Below are 12,233 nucleotides of genomic sequence, written 5' to 3' on the forward strand. Positions count from 1 at the left end.
TGGTGAATCGTCCTGTATACATCGTCCCGTGCATATGGAAGATTATCCTTTATAATATTATAATGTAACATATTCATCGTCTGTTAAACTTGCTCGAGTAGATGCGCAAAAGTTTCGTATAACGAAACAAAACATATCATTTATTCGTGCATTCATATTATTTTACCGTTTCACGGGCATAAAATATAATGGAAACGTACGTTAAGTTCATAAGCCGGAATGAATCGAAAACCACCTAAAACGTTATTCCAAAACAATAGTGTGTGATGAAACGACGCGGTGATAATGTCTATTGGATTTTTTTTTATTAATATTATTTCAGACTCTGCTGATAATAGTATACTTGGGCCTGATGATCGTCGGGCTGTCGGCCAACCTTACCGTGATCTACGTGGTTGCCAGACGTGCTCAGATGCACACTTCCCGGAACCTATATATCGTAAACTTGGCCGTTTCCGACATGACTCTGTGCTTGGTGTGCATGCCGTTTACGCTGACGTCGATATTGCGACACCAGTGGACCATGGGCACAGTGTTATGCAAGCTCGTGCCGCTGTTACAGGGCACCAACATCATGGTGTCGGTGGGCACGATCACGGTGATCGCTATAGATCGATACTGGGTGATCGTCCGCGGATCCGCACAAAACGAACGGCGCACGGTGTACGTGTCCATAGCTACCGTGTGGTTGTTGGCCGTCTTGACCACGTCGCCTGTTGCTTATTATCAGGTGAACACTAGTTTGACGTTTTACAAAAATAACTCGAGCATATATATGATTAGGAGAAGACGTTTGGCCGATCGATAAATTATCGATTGAAATAATTAGCCTAAAAATGAATACACATATTATACTGCTGTAGGCTTACAATAACGATTGCAGAGTACTTGTACCCGCAGAAAATTTTTAATTTCTTATTCAAATTATACGTCATATTATGTGCACATTAACCATTGAAAAGTAATACCCACCACGAAGAACTCAATCCAAACTTGTTAATAATTTCTTTTATTTAATGTTCAAACTATTTCTTTCTTATACTCTATTGTGGCTTTATAGATAATTATTAATTAACTTTAAATTTTACTATTATAATATCGTATTTATATACACCAATAATCAGTAGATTATAACGAGATGGTTTTTAATTTCCTATCTTTCGTGACTCTACTTACGTCAGTACAAAGTACGACAATTTCTTGTGATAGATATTCATTATTTACATTTAGACCATAATCGTGGTTATATAAACTCATAAATTATAAATTAATAATGAAGGAATTTTTATAATAAATTATTTATTTGAAAATTTCAAATAATTAATATATATTTTTTTTAAGTAGTACATTTGCACCACCTGGCGTTCCTGTGCTGGCAGTACCTATACTTAAATTTAAATTTGAAACTTTATGTCTACATAATATGATATTATTATGAACCAACACCATCAGTTTACGTGAAACGTTATAATCTAAAAATTACATGTATTATATTAATATTATATTTTTTGGCAGTAGGTATTGTATAAAAGTAAAGCTAATACGCACTGCACGTCATTTAGTTCAAAATTCAATCATATCTTTGGCATAAGTATAACTGAAATATTCATATATACCTTTTTTATTCTTGTGTAAATCTATATTATAATACGATCTTACACCTTTTTTTTTTCGTTTTCAGGTGGTCGAACCGCTAAAATTCCAACATGTAGTTTTATATGAATCTTGTAGAGAAAAATGGCCTTCGACCGATATCAAAGTGGCGTATAATATAGCAGTAGTGCTCATTCAAGCAGTACTCCCCGCCACTGTTCTTTTGGTGGTTCATATTCGTATTGCAGCATATTTACACGCACACACTGCTTCTCAAAAAGACTCAAGGCGTGCACAGCGAGAACTTCAAAGAAACAAACGGACCACTCTACTCCTTATAGGTATATAGTTAATGACAAAATTAAATAAATCATCGGTATACACAGTATTGTTATTTAATATTATTTAAATCATAAATTCAATTATTCGTAAACAATTTAACATCGCCACTGGAATAATAATTTTTTTTTCAACCCTGTTCGCATATAATATAATCATATTTAAGAACTTTTCGATAATCTTTTAAAAATGTACAATTGACCATCACTCGAACTTCTTACTTTTTGTTTGTCAAATATATTATGAACACTGAAAAACTTTTTATCAAAGAAATATTACAAAAGCGGGTTATAATCTTTCTAGTATACTACGTGATGTGGTGTACCTATAGAAAATACATGTTTTTCAAACAAAATTTAGAAATTTCCGAGTAATTTTATGTAAATATACGAATGATTGGAAACTTTTTTTTTTGTTTTTATAATATTGTAGCTTTCAAACCAATGCAATTGACAAAACCATATTTATCACCACCCAAAATTTATCGTTGTAATTGTGTAACACAGTGGTTCTCAAATTGTGCTCCACGGAGCCCTAGGGCTCCGAGAGAGTAGTCTAGGGGCTCCATGGTTACCTCACTACCTGGACATATCTATATTTATTAAATTTAAATTATTATTATATTTCTCAGTTATTGTTGTCTCAAATAGACATTTCTGCTTTTTGGGGCTTCGTAATTTTTTTTAGGAATAAAAAAGTTTGAGAATCACTGGTGTAATAATATAAATGATATACCTATACATATTATACAATCATACCTACACCAATACACATTTTATTATTATTATATACTATAATAGCTGATCCTGCACAACGTTGCCCGCGACAAAATATAAATCTCACTTAATGCCTAATTTTTCGAGTTAAATTTAAGATAAGGGTTTAAAAAATCGGTGTTTTAGGAGTGGCAGTCGTCTTTACTGTGAGTTGGCTTCCGCTGGCCGTGTTCTCGTTGGCCGCCGACCTGATGACCAAACCGATAACAACCAAACAGCTGTACGTAACTCTGGCGGTTTGCCATCTGACCGCCATGACATCAGCCATCTCAAACCCGATTATTTACGGCTGGATGAACTCCAATATCCGCAACGAGCTGTTTCAACTATTCTACGCAAAAATTTTGAGACGGCGACCGGGAAACCGGTCCATGGCGACGGCCACGACAACTATTAGGAACAGAACCCGGCCTTTGATCACGTACAACACTTCAAATTACATGCCTGGAAGTCAAGAGACGTTTTCAAGAGGAGTCACTGTGCTTTAGGCATGGGCTGTGGATGACCACGGCTGTTCCGCCGAAGGGGCAACATTTCCAGAATTTGTTTTCATTTATTTTTTTTGAATGTTATCCCATCCTCTATCGCGTTATTGAGGCTCGATATTAATTTCCAACGATATTAATTTCCAACACGAAAAGTTACATTATTTTACCATTACGATCTTATATATAAACCAGGAGGTTCTTAACCGGTGATCTATTGTCGTAGATGTCTCCTTGAGCTTTTATGGAGAGGCTCTAAATTTTTGTTTAAGATATTGACATTTTTTTAATGATGCAAACTATTTGAAGACTTAGGTTCACCTGCGGTTACGGTATTCATTGTTATAATTAAAATAAAATTATAGCATTTTATAATACTTTTTTAAATTATCATTAAATAATAATCAAAAAAAAAAAAAATTGTTTTTATTGTTTTTATTTGTGGATTCATCACTATACTTTATATTATATTAAAGGGGTGAATGACCCATAAAAAGTTAAGACCAATTATCCATTGATATAAGCTATATAATGAAGATATCATGATTTATAATTAAATTTACCCACACGCAGTATAGGTACATACAAAATGTAACAGAAATAACTTACAAATGTAATATTAACCAACTATGTAATAACATTAAAATAACTACATATAATTTATTATACCAACAGTTATTACACAGTTGTCAACTAGATAATATAGTGTAAATTCTTTCTGTCACACTTCGTATATAATTAAATACGTTTGTACTGCCATGGCCCATGACTTAATTGATTGATTAGTGTTTCCTTTTTTTTTTTCGTTCAATTTTCAACATAATACTGTCATTTAACGCTTCTTGTAAAATCATAATTAATTCAATTATATTATTATATTATTAAAAATTATAATAACAATTCTATAATTATATTATATTATATTATATTTACATTTTTTTGTTACCGATTATATAATAAATTGTTAAAAGGTGGTACGTATATTATACAGTATACATACGACAATAAAATAAGAAAATTATATTATATTTATTACTTAAAAATGGCTAGTACATATTCATTTCATAGAGATATGAATCTATAGTGTAAATCTTTATTTTATTTCATTAAAAAAATTATCATATAATATCAGAAAGACATCGTAATAACAATAAACTGGATCGGCGAAATCGGTGATTATCGTCAATAAAATCACTCAATACTGCTCAATAATACAAAATAATGTATCACATTATAAAATGATCATCAAATTATTATAACAATTGGTAAAATACAAATTTTAAACATTTTTCTGGGATTTATTTAAGAACATAAATGTATATAAATATAATCTAAGTATATTTAAATTTAAATGTTATATATAAAGTGCTTATTATGAATTATGTTGGTTCAAAATGAGGATACTGTTATACAGACGTACAGTGTACATTTCGTCTTCACGGCATCTTCGCCTAATTTTACTGAAGCGTAGGTACATTATATAATATTTGTAAATTTTTATTTTGTACATTAGCCTGGTAAATTATTAAATATATCACACGAGACTGATTATGCATGTGGAAAAGTCCTTGATGAGTAATTATATTATCTTTTATATAAAGTTGTGAAAAGACTCAATAATTAATCAATATATTTAAGTTTAGATTTACGTGTGTACACTATATTATGTCCATATATATTATGTAAATATATATTTTAAATAGAAATTAATTCTTCACTACAAACGAAAAATTATATTTCTCATAAAAAAATATTTAATCTAGCATAATTAAATATTATATTTTTTTAACCAAACAATACCAATAAATTTAAAAATAATTGCTTGCAAACAATAAAAAAGTTATGATGATATAATTTAAACTTCACTAAAAATAATCACTACATTAGCATATTTATTGTAATACAAGCTACAGCGCGTTTTTATGAAGAAACACATACAATTGTATATTTGTAAATGGTGTAATCAAACGAATGTATCAAATGAAGGAATTAAATGTGGAGAATTAAAAAAGGAATTATTATGAACCATTTTTTTATCGAGTAAACACATCGTAAAGTATAAATATTTACAAATGTACAAGTAAACAAAAACTAAATATAATATCTGCAACAAGTTTCGATTACATTAGTTTTTCATATAAAATAACCGGTAAAATACCTTTTAGTATAATATTACAGGTTGTTTTCGTATAATATTTTGATTAAAATTATCTAACATGTGCAAATCAATTAGTTCAATTATCCATAAAATATATTTATTAAGAATATTATTATATTTTTATAATGGTCTAAATAATATTATAAAAATATATTCCGGAGATAATTGGCTGGCTGGAATCATGTGATAATATACTTCAAGTTATAAAAAAACCTGTCTAAAAAGGGAGTCAACTCTTTTATTTTTTTTTTAGTTATATACAATTTAACTTTATAAACTAATCAAAATCTTCATGTTATATTGTTGTCCATTGTGGCAAACTAAAATTCGAAGAACATACAACACAAAATAAACTTATCGTGCTAGCTATATTAATGCATCGCAACTAATCACGGTATGCAAAAAATATTGCCTCATTTACCCCATACATAAACCGATAAGTGATTCTGAGAATCCTAAACTAATCACGCTTAGCAGTATTTCTCAGAAATTACAGAAGATACGAAAACAAAACTTACAAAGGTATTCTAGGTATTGTTCAGTACAATAATAAAATAAAAATAAAAACCGTAGTAAATATGGCGTTATTTGAAGTGATACTACGCAATTTATTTTCAACAGCTCTAATTAGTTAAAAAATAAGTTATATTTCCATATAACTAAAAAATAAAATAGTTTACCCCCTCCCCCTTCTTTAAAAAGGTTTTTTTTATAACTTAATGTATACCATCATAATGATGATAGTCGGTCACTTTCCCCAGACACACATTATTTTAAACTAAAGTAACTAAAAAATATTGCAACAATAATATCTGGTATACAATCAGTAATCATTTAATTAAAACTCGATAGGTGTATTTGCATTTTAAAAACCTTTAGGACCCAAGAAGTTTGCTTTATATTTTTTATGACAAAAATATTATTAAACTGCAAACGTGAAGTTCAGTGCTTAACAACCCTCAGATATTCATAAGTCATAAAATATGATTAATGCAATTTTATTATTTATATTTATATAATATCATTGATCTAATAATTTATTCAATGTATTATACATATTATATAGACGGATTATAATCACGCCTACAAGTTTTAAATAATAAATTACATAAAATGTATAATTTTATATGCAGTGTGGAGTATTTTTATTGACATTTATAACAACTCGGGGATAATTCTCATTTTAAAAATGAATGATGACTGAACGTTTTTATAGGTAATCCATTTTTACTCTTTTTTAATGAACATTTATGTTATAATGATATCACAATATCGTATAATTTTGTTTTTTTTAATCGTGCACGTACAGATTGTAAATTCTTGTTTAATAAAGTAATATTATTGTGTATACAATAAGGTTCAACGATTTATCTAATTTTTCAGAGAAATAATAAATTACATTAAATTCCCTTATATTTTATTTTTAATTCTGCAAAATTCGATAATATCTTATCTTGCATTTTGAGCAATATCCTACAATCAAAATATATTAAACGATTTCTCAATACTTGAATTATAAAATTAAAATAGTTTTATTTGTATATACGCTTAAAACTGTACCCATTATATTAATTTTTCTCCAAAAATACAAAATATGTTTTCTTTTTTTATAATCAAGTTACTTGTGTACACATTGCGTTAACTACATTTAATTATATAAACAAACAATTACCGAGAACGCGCACGGTGAAAATATAATAATATACTAAATATAGCTAAACATATACCAATAAATATCTAATAATATTGAACTATTTAAACAGTTGCATTGGTCCGTGCCAAATCTGAAATCTCAATAAAATATAACTAATGTGATCGCGAAAATATAATGATCCGTTGTGATAACCCCTCTCATCACATCATCCAATTTTTGTTCGTTTCTTGTATTTTACAGTTTTATAGTATTCGCCAACTTTTCTTATTGTTATTAATTTTACAGATTTTAAATTCTTTATTTATTTAATTTTAATAAAAATGAGTTGATGTGCGTCGGTAAAATCGTTTACGGTGAATGCCATGTACACGACTGTGGTCACGATAACAATTTTACAATTCAAATTTTATAATTTTTATTAATTAATAATATAACTATGCATACAATACATTTAAATTGTATGCATTTATTAAAAAAAGTATATGTAATAGACAACAGTCATTGTACATATTCAGTTGTTTGCTATAGTAACAAAAAAAAAAATAAAAATTATTTAATATTAAATAATGATAATAGTATTACATTTTAAATTCGGAGCGGAGTGATAAATATGTATTGATTTTATCACAATGATGTGATGTGTTTTTTTTTTGTATGTACATAAACGTTTTATAGAAATGCTTCTATTTTTATATCTAAGGAAATTTCTGGTAACAAATTGAATCTAGTAGTAAGTTTTAGAAAGTCAAAACTGAAAATTCTCAAAACATATAAAAATAAATCCAGGGGATCTTTGCACAAAACCAGTTTTTTTAAAATATTTATTTTATTTTAATTCTAAAATAAATAGCCATAATATATGACTATTTGAAATATTTAGATCCTTTTATTTGTCTGTCTATAATGTATATAGTATAATAAGCTCGAATGTTATTCAACATCAATAAATAAATATTATGTTAAGTACATTAATATAATATTATAATAATATATCCAACCGCAGTGGTGTGCTGAACATTTTTCAGACTTGAAGCAAACCATCAAATTTGACCACCCACCCCACTACCATCAGTTTTTTGCTATTTTTTTTATTATTATTATTAAAAATTATAAATATTAATATTATGTTTTTTTTAAGGTATCTGTACGATCAAATATACCATATTATTATAAAAAAATATCAATCATTATAAGGTAATATAACAGTATAACAGGTGTCGAGTTGCACACAACACACCTAATAACCAACCCACCCACCCCAAATTTTTTCCTTGAAGCAACTGCCTCAAAAAATAACTGCTCATCACATGACTATCTAGCCGAATTTCGGTATTAATAATATTATTATTATATTGTAATATTATATACCTGCAAGACTGCAAATATCTATGTGATCAGATAGCCAAATAATTGACAGTTATTATAATTTGGTAGAACTTCCTTGCATGCGGGTGTATTTAATACAATGTATATATGTATATTAAATTTTAATCGTTTAGATCATTTAGGATTAGAAGGTTGGCGTACCATTTACAACGGGTCTTAATACTTAGTTCAAATTTAAATAGATCTACTATACTCTATTTGTTTATGTAATTTTTAAATCTGACATTATTGTATTATAAACTATATAGCGCAATAGTTTTATTTTAATGTTTATCCAAAACTTTAAAATGTTGATAATTACTATACACGCTATGTTTATATATATTGTATAATATTATGTCCGTAAAAATCTGTATAACATGATATACTATATTATAGTAGCTAAATGAGCAACGTAAACATAATATTAAATATATATATTTAAAAAATTAAATTATTATTGTGATAAAAAATGTATACAATATATCATATTATATTCATATGATACACACAATAGTACCATACGCATATAATAAATAATTAAAATCACATCAATACAAATAGTGCCAAGATATACGATACACGCATAAACACATTACGTATGATAATATACACGTCATACTTATTATAATATTTAAAATAGACTCAATTTAATTTGCAAACTAAACTAATATATAATAATAGTAATATGTGATAATAACTAAAGTAACAGTAATTAACATTCTGTACGTACCACTTGCGACAGTGCAGTGGCAACGACTATGACAACAGCGATGTGTACAGAAAGAAATTACCGACAAGTTTACATATACCCACGAATAACAAATACACTAATGAAAGATACGTACGCATTCAAAGGCACCGGTGCATACTGCATAGATATAAAAGTTATAACCCGGTTTGATGTGCGTGATCATAACGATGAGTCACTGCTGCAGATTTCGTACCGAATTCAAATATAATTCGATATGCACAATTTCAAACAGAATATGATAAAAATTCATCAAATTGACCAATATCTATCAAATAATATAAAACAATAATTTATCTATAGTATAGATCCTATACTATTATTTTAATTGTAAGCATACCTTTGTACTTTTTCTTTAATCTTTAATTGCCGTTGCTACCGTAGATGTAAAAAAAAAAAGAACATGATATTATATTAACGATAGCATGTTGTAATTATAAAATACGTCTACCGTTCAACTGTTGTAGATATTCTCATTTTCCCGCTGTTATTTTTTTTTTTTTTTTTTGATCATACATCCTATTATTTAGAAAAATACTGATAATTTCTAAATTTTAATTCCTAAGTACCATTATTAGATTAAATTTTCTACCAAAAATCACACTCAAATCTGAAAGTTTTAACAAACTACATGATTGTAAAACCAATACATTGCTCGCTTTACTTACAATAAAAAAATATAGTACTTACATTATATTATATTTCAGTGAATTCAGTCTGACAAATTTTAGGTTAATATAAAATTCAAATTTTACCTATTACATGTATTCGAACATGACAAATAATATTTAAATTTGTAAATACCTACATTAAATCTATCCAAATGTATACTTATTTTAAATCAAACAAAACAATTATAATAAATTTGGTTTTATGATTTAATATACGCCCTATATTTCTATGGCTGTGAGTATATATTATAATATGTCAGGACTTGATAATTTATGACGCGTGGTTTATTAATGAATCGATTCAAAATTCAAGCTGGCTGTCTAAGGACGGGCAGATTTATACTGCCTTTATACTGCAGTTATTGTTAAATTAAATCATTTTATTTCAAACTATACACTTTGAATTGGTATTATAATGTTTTCATTGTCTAATGATATTCAACTTGACTAGTGAAATTCAATTTAACATTCAAATATTAAAATGTCATTTTATTTATTTACCGTTAATATATAAATTGTCCTAAATAAATAATAAAAATAATTAAATAAAGTTTTAAAAAATATGTTGATGATAATTACAGAGAAGGCGTGGGTTTCAGTATTTGACTATAGCTCGACTTATCTCGCCTTGACATAGAATTACAATGTAATTACATTATAAATTTAAAAGCGTCGAAAAATCATTGAATTAAAGAAAATAAAATCTATATTCAGAGTTTATAGTGAAGCACCGTAATAGAAATCTATTACGGTGTAATTTAATATAAATTTACGAAATGTGCTTGGAATTTTTCCTCGTGCTCAGAAAAATTGATGGTTAAGTTAAAAAAATACCTTTTAAAATAAAGTTACTGATTTGCAGTTTCAATTTTCAATAAAATTAATAAATAATATTATTATGTCTTATTTATTTAAGAAACTAGAATAATGTAATAATATAATGTAGCCATATATATATACAATTCATGAATATTACAAATGACAAAGATATACTATAAGAAAAATAAAAAACCAACGAACAAGTATAAAAATAGTCGTGTGATGGGTTAATAATGTTTCTCAATTGATTTTATTACATTGATAAGTTAGAAAATAATTTAACATTGTTCACTTATACATTCAGAAGAGGTAAGAGTACTAAGAGCTGTATAGACCAATCAATGGGCAACGAGATTAAAAAAAAACATTTTTAATTTATTAAATAACTGCACAGATATTGCATCAGTTGCTACTTTGCAACATCGTGTAGTAATTATCCGTGTTTTTTTACGATTCTTATAAAATATATACAATATATATATATATATATATATATATTTAGCCACCATGAATCATATAAATTATATAGCACATACAATTAAGTATTTAAACATATGTGTATAGTCATAGTGTATACTTCATAAAAATATTATTATTGAAATTGTTTAACTAGTTGTGCAATATTTTGTATCAATATTACTTATGTTTAGGGAATATCTATCAAAAGTATAAAAATATTAACTATAATAAATTTATGATAAAAATACAATATATAAATATCATTGCTAGTATTAAAATTTGAATCCTTATTAAGAAATTCAAGTAATGAATATTTTAATAGCTTATAAAGTTATAACAGTTATAATAATTAATAAGTAATAAGCATTAATATAACAACTAATATTAATTATTATACATGGATTTTTTTTGTTTATATATTTGATGAAATATTTATACAAAAGTTTTTCATATACTTACTTTTCATTGTCTTATCGATGAATTTTCGTTGTGTTTAGGTATTGTATTTTTGTATTTTACTGTGTATGTAATATCGGATACATGAATCAACTCCGTTCACTGATAAAATGTGGTAACTTCACGTGTACAACTATGCACATCAGTTGATTATGACAAATGGAGATTTGGGTTTTGCGATACGATGCAGTTTGGTTTATACCGTGGAGTTATTGCAATATTATAATATACCTTAAAATATATAAAATATAATTAGCAGAGCACTTCAGTGATGTATTTATTTTGCCTATACTCTACGCCGGACAACACTTAATATTAATATTAAAATAAAACAATTTGTAAAAGCATTAAACGCATTTTTTAAATTAATTCAAATAATAGTCATATGTACATGTTATATGTATTATGTAAAGGCACAACAATGAAAAAACAATAAAAATACTTTTGCCACATTATTTTGTAAACAATTTTCAAATGTAACCGTATTAAAGGTGTCATTTATACGAAGAAGTATTTCATTATTTTTAAAACATTATTTTTAATATGTACAATTAACTGTATAAGTCGTGACACTCTGTATGTAATATATATATATAATCTTGTCATCTTGATTGCCATGTATGTCTTCGTTTGAGGTTTTGATAACTGCTGATTGCTAAAAAAAAAGTAGGTAAATGGGTATCGCCATTATATTCAATAGGTGTCGA

At 27.1% G+C, this 12,233-nt stretch overlaps 1 protein-coding gene across 3 annotated transcripts in view; it reads left to right on the top strand.

Annotated features, from left to right (window-relative positions):
- Positions 1-4,130, top strand: part of LOC113550008 (neuropeptide F receptor-like) — a 63,197-nt gene extending 59,067 nt beyond the window's left edge. For all 3 annotated transcript variants that reach the window (XM_026951586.1, XM_026951585.1, XM_026951587.1), the window contains 3 exons: positions 323-730; positions 1,682-1,934; positions 2,835-4,130. In XM_026951586.1, coding sequence (XP_026807387.1) covers positions 323-730; positions 1,682-1,934; positions 2,835-3,196 — 1,023 coding nt within the window. In that variant the 3' untranslated portion in view covers positions 3,197-4,130. The remainder of the gene's footprint in view (positions 1-322; positions 731-1,681; positions 1,935-2,834) is intronic.
- The last annotated feature ends 8,103 nt before the right edge of the window (positions 4,131-12,233 follow it).

The sequence above is a fragment of the Rhopalosiphum maidis genome, chromosome 4 (assembly GCF_003676215.2).
Source record: "Rhopalosiphum maidis isolate BTI-1 chromosome 4, ASM367621v3, whole genome shotgun sequence".
NCBI lineage: Eukaryota > Metazoa > Arthropoda > Insecta > Hemiptera > Aphididae > Rhopalosiphum > Rhopalosiphum maidis.